We start from the raw sequence: 11,401 nt of genomic DNA on the forward strand, positions 1-11,401 counted from the left end.
GCGCCGAAGCCTCCACATGGCATGAAACATTTTTTTTGGAGACCAACTGCACATGAGTGTCCAGCTGGAGGTGTGTGTCAAGTTGCACTCCTAAAAGCCGCAGGCTGGTGGCAATCGGAAGGGCAGAGCCCATTACTGGGAGCACTGTGTCAAGTATTGGGGTGAGGATGGATGAGAGGATGAAACACTGTGTTTGTCCTTGTTTAATTTGAAACGGAAGACCTGGGCCCAATGTTCTATGGTGGAGAAGCAGGCATCAATGAGGTGAGCAATTTCCGACACGGTGGTGCGAAAGGGGATGTAGACTGTAATATCGTCGGCATAGATGAAAGGGTTGAGGTCAAGTTTTGCGAGAGCGGCAGCTAAAGGTATCAACATAATATTGAATGAAGCAGGCGAAAGTGGAGAGCCCTGCGGAACCCCACAGGAGGCTTTCCACGGGTCAGAAGTAGCCGAATTCACTGAGACCTGGTAAGTTCTTGTTGTTAAAAAGCCCGCAAACCAGTGTAAGGCAGGACCTCCAATGCCAAAAGAATCCAGCAGATGAAGTAAGATATCATGGTCCACCATATCGAAGGCACTAGACATGTCAAATTGAAGCAGTAGAACCTTCCGTCCGATGGAAAGCTCTCGTTTAAAGTTAGATAAGAGGGTGACCAGGACAGTCTCGGTGCTATATTGAGCTCGGAAACCAGACTGAGAGTGGTGTAGGATTTCGAAAGCAGTCAGGAATTCGTTGAGCTGGGCGTTGACCATACTCTCCATTAACTTGGTAACTAGGGGTATCGAAGCCACTAGGCAATAGTTAGAGATGACGTCTGATTTAATCTTTAGGTTCTTCCGAATGGGGGTGAGAAGGATATTACCATGGCCTGGCAGGAAAGATCCAGTACTTAACATGAAGTTGAGGTAACTAGTCAGATCTTCAACAAAACACTTTGGTGCAACTTTCAGGAGATGAACCGGACAAACATCCAGTCTGCAGGGTATGTTGGAGAACTTAAGTAAAGCAGTGGATACCTTGTCAAGTGATAGGCGGCTGAAGTTGGTCCAAATGCGATCAGCCGGGCAGACACCCGTAGGCATAGTCAAAGATTCCAGGAAGTTGTCCACATCAGTGAGACAGCCAACAGTTGAAGATCATAAGGTCTGGACTTTCTCATTGAAATAAGTTGCAAGCTGTGAAGCAGAAGGAAGATCAGCACTGGAGAGTTCTAGAATACGGGTGTCAAGGAAAGAGTTTATCAGCCGGTATATCTTTGTGGTGTCCCGGCCAGCAGACTGTAGCATAGTGGAAAAGTATTTTCGCTTTGCTTGCCGGATGGCATACTTATACCTGCGGTGACAGCTTTTCCAAGCACCCAGCGCAACATCCGATGGGAATCTTCTTACAAAACCAAAAAACACATAGCACCCCACAGACCCCTCCCTTAAAAATATATAAAAAATGTTTAGCTAGGCGGCTTTAGGTGGATTGTTTGTCCATTTTACAATGTAATAATTACTGGCTCATCATTGCTGCTTTTTCCTTGTGATACGTTTTGATGGCAGCATTTTCGACCTCTTGTTTTTTATGTTCTACAATAATACTCAATGCTCTTTCTTTTATTTAGAACAAGAGGATCCTAAAAAGAGTAATTCAGACACACATCACTGGAAGCTCAGTGAGAGGCCTGAAGAAGAAAAGATGTTATCAGAAAGAGAGAAAGAGGAAACTTCTTCCTGTCCTGACTGGGGAGAAAAGGAAAAGAATCAAAATAAACAAAAACCTTCACCAGGAGGCTCAGCTCTGTGTGAAAACAGTATCAGTAATCTCAAACAGGCAGGGGAAGAGGAGAGAAACCGGATTAGCGATCAAAGCTGTTCCTGTGATATTTGTGAGATATTCCTTAGCAATCATCTCGTTCTAAAATCACATCACAGATATGATACTGACGAGAGACTGTCTACATGTACGGACAGTGGGAAAAACGTCAGTCAAAAGAGGAAACTACAGGGACAACAGAAAACAGTCATAAAAGAGAAATATTTTACAGGTTCTGAATGTGGTAAAGGTTTCCGTAGGAAGAAAGAGCTAATGCAACCCAAGAAAACTAATAAAGAAACTAGAATGTGTACAATTACCAAACATGGGAACAAAGCAGACATTATAAAACATAAGAAAAACATCACTGATGAGAGAATATCTTCATGGCCTGGATGTGAGAAAAGCTCCAACAAGGAAGAAAATTTCCACCAACAACAGAGATCAGATTCAAGTGCTGAATGTCAGAAAAGCTTTAGTCAAGAGGAAGCAGTCACAGATCATCAAAAAGCTCAAACTGGTGAGGAATCAGACACTTCTACTAAATCTGAAATAATATTTTGTAGTAAGGCAAATCTCTCAAAATACCAGGAAATCAAGAAAAATGAGAGATTATATAGTTGTGCTGACAGCAGTAAAAATGCTTGTTGGGAAGGAAACCTCACAAAGCGCAAGAGACTTCATTCAGTAGTGAAACCATTTACCTCTACTATGTGTGGTAAAAGCTTCACTACAGACAGTCTCAGAGACCACCCGAAAACTGACACTGGAATGAAACCATTTACCTGTACTGACTGTAATAAAAGCTTCTGTCAGATAGAACACCTCACAAAACACAAGAGAATCCACACCATTGAGCGATTTCCATGTAGTGAGTGTGATAAGAGCTTAAGTACGAAGGGAAAACTGATCAAACACCAGAGAATCCATACAGGAGAGAAGCCATTTACATGTAGTGAGTGTGGTAAAAGCTTTACTGAGAAGAAAACACTGACCAGACACCAGATAATCCACACAGGTGAGAAGCCATTTACATGTACTGAGTGTGGTAAAAGCTTTAGTCACAAGAGAACACTGACCATACACCAGAGAATCCACACAGGTGAGAAGCCATTTACGTGTACTGAGTGTGTTAAAAGCTTTACTGAGAAGAAAAAACTGACCATACATCAGAGAATTCACACAGGAGAAAATCCATTTAAATGTAATCAGTGTGGTAAAAGCTTTAGCATAATGGGACGTCTGATCATACACCAGACAATCCACACAGGGGAGAAGCCATTTACATGTAGTGAGTGTGGTAAAAGCTTTACTGAGAAGAATACACTGACCATACATCAGAGAATCCACACAGGAGAGAAGCCATTTATATGTACTGAGTGTGGTAAAAGCTTTAGTAAAAAGGAAACACTGACTGTACACCAGAGAATCCACACAGGTGAGAAGCCGTTTATATGTAGTCATTGTGGTAAAAGCTTTAGCGTAAAGAGAACACTGATCACACACCAAAAAGTCCATACAGGAGAGAAACCATTTATATGTAATCAGTGTGGTAAACGCTTTAGCGTAATGGGAAGTCTGAACATACACCAGAGAATCCACACAGGGGAGAAGCCATTTACATGTAGTGAGTGTGGTAAAAGCTTTACTCAGAAGAATACACTGACCATACATCAGAGAATCCACACAGGAGAGAAGCCATTTATATGTACTGAGTGTGGTAAAAGCTTTCGTAGAAAGGGAACACTGATCACACACCAGAAAGTCCATACAGGAGAGAAGCCATTTACATGTAATGAGTGTGGTAGGAGCTTTAGTGAGAAGAGAACACTGATGATACACCAGAGAAGACACACAGGAGGCCCCTGAAGTTACTTTTGAAAGGGGGGGGGGGTTTACCAAGATGGCGGCCGGGTGAGCGCGTTCGGAGAGGTTGCTCTTTGCTGCACGAGTGAGATGAAATTTCTACTTGCCAGATGCCGCATACAAAGCGGAAAGGAGCTGTGAGGCTTCCCCCGCCACTCGCAGCTTCTTCCTCTCCACATCAGGGCAGCATCGAGCCCTTTCGCGAGCGTCCCAGAGTGCAGAGACGGGGTTGCCTGCTGCAGGGGCATCTGGTGGAGCGGATCCCCTATTGGGCCTTGAAACATCCCTATGCCCGCCTCCGGAATCAATCTGTCCTCAGTGCCCGGCTTCTGTATTGGTGAGGGGAGCAGACACCCGAGAACCCACGATGGTGAATAAGGAGCCAGCGGGCGGAGACCCCTTGCCACAGGGAAGAAGCCGAGAAAGAGAGGTCCTTGTGTCTGAAGGACCCGGAACAACTCCGGAGGTAAATCTGGACAGGATTTGGCTAATGCTGAGCAAAATTGATTCAACTCTTCAAAATACTTCAGAAAAGGTAAATACTTTATCCGTGAAATTTGAGGACATGGTGAAAAATCTAGATATGGTTAAAGAGGACTTGACGATACAAGTTAAAGACTTAAAAAAAGATGTTGTTCAATTGCAAGAATTTAAAATGACGGGTGATGAAAAATGAGTTGGCTATGCATAGAAAATTTGAACAGATTGAGAACTTCAACAGAAGACTAAACCTCCGAGTACTGAATTTTCCTAAAATTCCTGGTAAGACTCCTATTGATTTGTTTAAAAAAATACCTCAAGAACTTATCCCCCCTATAAATAAAATATATTACTTGCCAATAAGTCCAGGTGGAAAAGAAGGAAATAAAGACGGTCGTGGAGTAAATGGTATAGATCTTAACAATCTGTCAGCAATTCTGGAACAATCCATCGAAATAGTTCCGGAAAGGGCTACCCTTTTGGTCTCCTTGGTGTTTGAGCAGGACCTTAATACAATATTAAAGCTGTACTTTAAATTTTCAAAGTTTCCTTTTTATGGAACTAAATTGTGGATATTCCCGGATGTTACTAAGGTCACCCAAGAACGTAGAAAATTATTTCTGACAATGAAACAGGATGTTCTTAAGTTAGGTGGCTCATTTCTGTTAGTCTATCCTTGCAAATGCCTGGTCAGGTTTAGTGGGATAAAGTACGTATTGTATGACCCAGAACAGCTGAAATCCTTTCTGGATATGAAAAAACTTCATGCAGATTTAGATAAAGGATAAGGGACGAATTGCACACATAAACTGCATTATCTATACCTTGTTACTTTACCTTTAAATCTCCACTGATCTGTAACTGCCCCCTCTTATTTGAGGTCTAAGAAAGCTGTTAATAATACTTCTTTTTATATTGTTGCTTTAAATATTTGTAATAAGCTGATTTTCTGTAACAAGTGTTATGCTTGGAAGAAATTGAAAATTTTATAAATAAATAAATAAAGACACACACACACACACACACACACACACACACACACACACACACACACACACACACACACACACACACACACACACACACACACACACACACACACACACACACACACACACACACACACACACACACACACACACACACACACACACACACACAGGAGAGAAGCCGTTTACATGTACTGAGTGTGGTAAAAGCTTTAGTAAAAATGGAACACTGACCATACACCAGAGAATCCACACAGGTGGGAAGCCATTTACATGTACCTAGTGTGGTAAAAGCTTTACCGAGAGGAAAACCCTGACCATGCATGAGAGAATCCACACAGGAGAAAAGCCATGTATATGCAGTGAGTGTGGTAAAAGCTTCATTCATACAGGAAAACTTAGAAGACACCAAAACAGCCATTTAGGAGTGAAACCATTTTCATGCACTGAGTGTAGTAAAAGTTTTAATGAGAAGAGAACACTGACCGTAAACCAGAGAATCCACACAGGCGAAAAGCCATTTCCATGTCTTGAATGTGGTAAAAGTTTTAATGAGAAGAGAACACTGACCGTAAACCAGAGAATCCACACAGGCGAAAAGCCATTTCCATATCCTGAGTGTGGTAAAAGCTTTAGTTCGAAGGGGGCACTGACCCAACGCCAGAGAATCCACATAGGAGTGAAGTGATTTCTATTTTGTGAGTTGCAAAAGCTTTAGTAGGAAACAAACACTGACCACACACCAGAAAACCAACACCGGACTGAAACGGTCCATCCAGTCTGCCCAACAAGATAAACTCATATGTGCTACTTCATATGTATACCTGAACTTGATTTGTATCTGCCATTTTCAGAGCACAGACCGTAGAAGTCTGCTCAGCACTAGCCCCACCTCCCAACCAATGGTCCCACCTCCTAAGCACCGGTGCTGCCACCCAATATCTGCTAAGCTTCTGAGGATCCATTCCTTCTGAACAGGAAGGTATACAATGTTTTGTACTTTTTGGGGATCTTGCCAGGTACTTGTGACTTGGATTGGCCAGTGTTGGAAACAGGATGCTGAGCTTGATGGACCTTTGGTCTTTCCCAGTATGGCAATACTTAATGTACTTATGTTTATCCCACACTTTTTTGAATTTCGTTACTGTTTTCATCTCCACCACCTCCTTCGGGAGGGCATTCTACTCTCTCCGTGAAAAAATACTTCCTGACATTTTTCTTGAGTCTGCCCCCTTCAACCTCATTTTATGTCCTCTAGTTCTACTGCCTTCCCGTCTCCGGAAAAAGTTTGTTTGTGGATTAATACCTTTCAAATATTTGAACGTCTGTATCATATCACCCCTTTTTCTCTTTTCCTCCAAGGTATACATGTTCAGGTCAGTCTCTCCTCATACGTCTTGCAACGCTAATCCCAACAGTTTTGTAGCTTCTCTTTGCACCACTTCAATTCAGTTTACATCCTCAGCTAGATTCGGCCTCCAGAACTGAACACAATACTCCAGGTGGGGCCCCACCAACGACTTGTACAGGGGCATCAACACCACCTGTTGATCACACCTCTCTATACAGCCTAGCATCCTTCTGGCTACGGCCACCGCCTTGTCACACTGTTTCATCATCTTCAGATCCTCATATACTATCACCCCAAGATCCCTCTCCCTGTCAGACTCTCACCGCCTAACACATACGTCTTCCTACTACTACTACTACTACTATTTAACATTTCTAGAGCGCTACAAAGTGTACGCAGCGCTGTACAAACACAGAAGAAAGACAGTCCCTGCTCAAAGAGCTTACAATCTAATAGACATGTGGAAAGCCACTGCTTTTCCCCGGGATCGGTAGCATGAACCTTGCCACCACTTGGGATACTGTCAGGCACTTGTGACCTGGACTGAGCACTGTTGGAAGCAGGACACTGACCCAGTATGGCTATTCTTATGTTTTTATGAGATTTGTATACAATGGGAGTAGTGGGCATGCAAATCGTTCTCATGTCTTCCGTGGATTTCTGCTCCCTAAGTGCATCACTTTGCTTTTCTTTGCATTGAATTTTAATTGTCAAACATTAGACCATTCTTCTAGCTTCTGCAGATCCTTTTTCATGTTTTTCACTCCCTCCGGGCTGTCCACTCTGTTATAAATCTTGGTATCATCCGCAAAAAGGCAAACTTTACCTTCTAACCCTTCGGCAATGTCACTCACAAATATATTGAACAGAATTGGCCTCAGCACCGATTGTACTAATACTACTACTACTTAACATTTCTAAAGCGCTACTAGGGTTACGCAGCGCTGTACAATTTAACATAGAAGGACAATCCCTGCTCAAAGAGCTTACAATCTAAAAGACGCGTGAGCAGTCAGACCGATAGGGGCAGACAAATTGGGGCAGTCTGGAATTCCTGAAAGGTAAGAGTTAGGTGCCAAATGCAGCATTGAAGAGGTGGGCTTTAAGCAAAGACTTGAAGATGGGCAAGGAGGGGGCTTGGCGTAAGGACTCGAGGAGGTTGTTCCAAGCATAGGGTGAGGCGAGGCAGAATGAGCGGAGCCTGGAGTTGGCGGTGGTAGAGAAGGGTAATGAGAGGAGGGATTTGTCCTGTGAACGGAGGTTTCAGGCTGGAACGTAAGGGGAGATGAGGGTAGAGAGGTAGTGAGGGGCAGCAGACTGAGTGCAATTGTAAGAAGGAGAAGCTTGAACTGAATGCGGTATCTGATTGGAAGCCAGTGAAGTGACCTGAGGAGAGGGGTGATATGAGTATATTGGTTCTGGCGGAATATGAGACGTGCAGCAGAGTTCTGAACAGATTGAAGAGGGGATAGGTGGCTGTGGGAGGCAGGTGAGGAGTAAGTTGCAGTAGTCGAGAGGTAATGAGAGCATGGACGAGAGTTCGGGTGGTGTGTTCAGACAGGAAAGGGCGAATTTTGCTGATGTTAAAGAGGAAGAAGCGACAGGTCTTGGCTGTCTGCTGGATATGCGCAGAGAATGAGAGGGAGGAGTCAAAGATGACTCCAACGTTGCCTGATCCTAGCCAAATAGCACCTGGAAACTCTGTGCACTTGGAGCGAGGGCCATGGGAAGATCGGGGTGGAACTGGAGTCACCCCGAATACAGCTGTGAGAAAATGCAGAAGGGCTGCAAGTCCTCCACAGCACCTGGTGGGAGCGCTGGGCACCTAGAGCGGAGGCCCTGAGTGGATCGGAGTGGACCTGGGTGTCACCCCGGAGAAGGCTCCAAGGTTGCGGGCAGATGAGACGTGGAGGATGAGGGTGTTATCAACTGAGATAGAAAGTGGAGGAAGAGGAGAAGTGGGTTTTGGTGGAAAGATCCATGAGGCACTCCACTACTCGTCTTTCCCTCATCCGAGTGAATTCCATTTACCACCAACCTTTGGCGTCTGTCCGTCAACCAGTTCCTAATCCAGTTCAGCACGTTGAGTCCTATCTTCAGCCTGTCAAGTTTATTCAAGAGCCTCCTGTGGGGAACCGTGTCAAAGGCTTGGCTGAAAGTAGATTACATCTATAACACGTCCTTGATTTTATTTTATTTTTATTATTTATTTTTGTTACATTTGTACGCTGCGCTTTCCCACTCATGGCATTCTCAATGCGGCTTACATATTGTATACAGGTACTTATTTGTACCTTGGGGCAATGGAGGGTTACGTGACTTGCCCAGAGTCACAAGGAGCTGCCTGTGCTTGAAGTGGGAATCGAACTCAGTTCCTCAGTTCCCCAGGACCAAAGTCCACCACCCTAACCACTAGGCCACTCTTCCACTTCAATTCTCTGGTCACCCAGTCAAAGAATTCAATGAGATTTGTTCGTTTGGCACAATTTACCTTTGGTAAAACAATGTTGTCTTGGATCTTTCATCTTATTGGCTTCCAGGAAATTTACTATCCTTTCCTTCAGCATCACTTCCATTACTTTTCCAATAACCGAAGTGAGGCTTACCGGCCTGTAGTTTCCAGCTTCTCACCTATCACCACTTTTGTGAAGAGGGACCACATCCACTCTTCTCCAATCCCACGGAACCGCTCCCGTCTCCAAGGATTTATTAAACAAATCTTTAAGAGGACCCGCCAGAACCTCTCTGTGCTCCCTCAATATCCTGGGGTGGATCCCATCCGGTCCCATGGCTTTGTCCACCTTTAGATTTTCAAGCTGTTCATAAATACTCTGTTCCGTGAATGGTGCTATATCCACTCCATTCTCATATGTACTTTTGCCAGTCAATCGTGGTCCTTCTCCAGGATTTTCTTCAGTGAAAACAGAACAAAAGTATTTGTTTAGCAAATTTGCTTTTTCTTCATCATTATCCACATAGCAGTTCGAATCATCTTTCAGTCTCACAATTCCATTGTTAGTCTTCCTCCTTTCACTAATATACCTGAAGAAATTTATATCGCCCCTCCTTACTTTTCTAGCCATTTGTTCTTCTGCTTGCGCTTTCGCCAGATGTATCACTCTCTTGGCTTCTTTCAGTTTCATACAATATTCCTCTCTGTGTTCCTCTTCTTGAGGTTTTCTGTATTTCATGAATGTCAACTCTTTAACCTTTATTTTCTCAGCCACTTGCTTGGAGAACCATATGGGTTTCCTTTTTCTCTTGCTTTAATTTACTCTCCTTACATACTACTACTACTACTACTATTTAGCATTTCTATAGCGCTACAAGGCGTACGCAGCGCTGCACAAACATAGAAGAAAGACAGTCCCTGCTCAAAGAGCGTACAATCTAATAGACAAAAAAAAAAAATAAAGTAAGCAAATCAAATCAATTAATGTGAACGGGAAGGAAGAGAGGAGGGTAGGTGGAGGCGAGTGGTTACAAGTGGTTACGAGTCAAAAGCAATGTTAAAGAGGTGGGATTTCAGTCTAGATTTAAAGGTGACACAAAGAAAGCCAATAGAGTGGATGCTCTGGAGGGAGTAGAAACAATGAGAAGGGATCTCCAAACATTAAAATATACTGGGTTATAATCTTGTTCGGATTCTATTATCTTCTATGACAACAAATATTCAGAAACCTCAAAAATGTTTTTATATATTGCATCAATTAGCAATTCAAAAACTAAATATGGTGATGGTTGCTCAATTTTTTGCCGCATTACACTGACCGGAGTCATCTAACATGTAATACAACCAGTCCACATCAGAGCACCACTCTCCACCCCTGCCTATCACAGCTCATTGCCTGTGAGGAGGAGAGACTTACCGACCTGAACATATATACCTTGGAGAAGCAGGGGTGACAAGATACCGACGTTCAAATATTTGAAAAGCACTAATCCGCAAACAAACCTTTTTCCGGAGACTGGAAGGCGGTCGAACTAGAGGACATGAGGTTGAAGGGGACAGACTCAGGAGTAATGTCAGGAAGTATTTTTTCACGGAAAGGGTGGTGGATACGTGGAATGCCTTCCCGCGGGAGGTGGTGGAGATGAAAATGGTTTCTAAGAGTCTAAGAAAAAAGTTTGGACTCCTGTGGAACTCTATCTTCAATCTCTTCAGACTGCACTATAGCCCAATCATTATCTGGTTGTATCAAGTTTCTTTTTTTTATATATGCCTCTTATGTTGTTAAAAGCATTCTGGCATGCTGACACTGTATTTTCTCCATTCTCCTTTCTTGTTTAGATTTTCCTTGTTTCTTGGTTTATTGTATGTTTTGAACAAAAAAATTTCAATAAAATATATTGAATAGAGATGAAAACGGTAATGGAATTCAAACATGCGTGGGATAAACACAAAAGAATCCTGTTTAGAAGGAATGGATCCACGGAGTCTTAGCGGAGATTGGGTGGCAATGCCGGTAATTGGGAAGCAAAGCCAGTACTGGGCAGAGTTCTACGATCTATGCACGGATCGTGACTGGATAAGGATGGGCCACAGTGTAAATTTTAAGGGGCTTTGATGTTAGCTTCAGAACTTTTAGTACAAGACGAGTGCTGGGCAGACTTTTATGGTCTGTGCCCTAAGAATGGCAAGGACAAATGAAACTCGAGTATACATATAAAGTATCACATAGCATGTAAAATGAGTTCATCTTGTTGGGCAGACTGGATGGACTTTACAGACCTTTATCTGTCGTCATTTACTATGTTACTATCTTACATTTTAGTTACACAAATGGATTAATCTGTTTTTAGGCATGTTTCAGGGACATCCCAATACTCTACACTTCTTCCAACTACACTCACCACCCCAGACGTCAATATTCCCATATCCGACAACCTAAAAATTTTAGGAGTAGTATT

At 43.2% G+C, this 11,401-nt stretch overlaps 1 protein-coding gene across 1 annotated transcript; it reads left to right on the top strand.

The window, feature by feature from the left end:
* Positions 1 to 1,912: 1,912 nt before the first annotated feature.
* Positions 1,913 to 5,961, top strand: LOC115462946 (gastrula zinc finger protein XlCGF26.1-like). The gene is made up of 4 exons (XM_030193047.1): positions 1,913 to 3,665; positions 5,316 to 5,421; positions 5,503 to 5,585; positions 5,754 to 5,961. Exons 1-4 carry the CDS (start codon positions 2,078 to 2,080, stop codon positions 5,825 to 5,827), a joined length of 1,851 nt encoding a protein of 616 aa, XP_030048907.1. The 5' UTR covers positions 1,913 to 2,077; the 3' UTR covers positions 5,828 to 5,961.
* Positions 5,962 to 11,401: the final 5,440 nt, after the last annotated feature.

Source organism: Microcaecilia unicolor, chromosome 1, assembly GCF_901765095.1.
Source record: "Microcaecilia unicolor chromosome 1, aMicUni1.1, whole genome shotgun sequence".
Classification (NCBI taxonomy): domain Eukaryota; kingdom Metazoa; phylum Chordata; class Amphibia; order Gymnophiona; family Siphonopidae; genus Microcaecilia; species Microcaecilia unicolor.

Coding starts and splice junctions, on each gene's coding strand:
- LOC115462946 (XM_030193047.1), top strand. CDS start 2,078: ATGCAACCCAAGAAAACTAATAAAGAAACTAGAATGTGTACAATTACC. Junction 3,666..5,315: donor CCAGAGAAGACACACAGGAG/GCCCCTGAAGTT, acceptor CACACACAGGAG/AGAAGCCGTTTACATGTACT. Junction 5,422..5,502: donor AAGCCATTTACATGTACCTA/GTGTGGTAAAAG, acceptor ATGTATATGCAG/TGAGTGTGGTAAAAGCTTCA.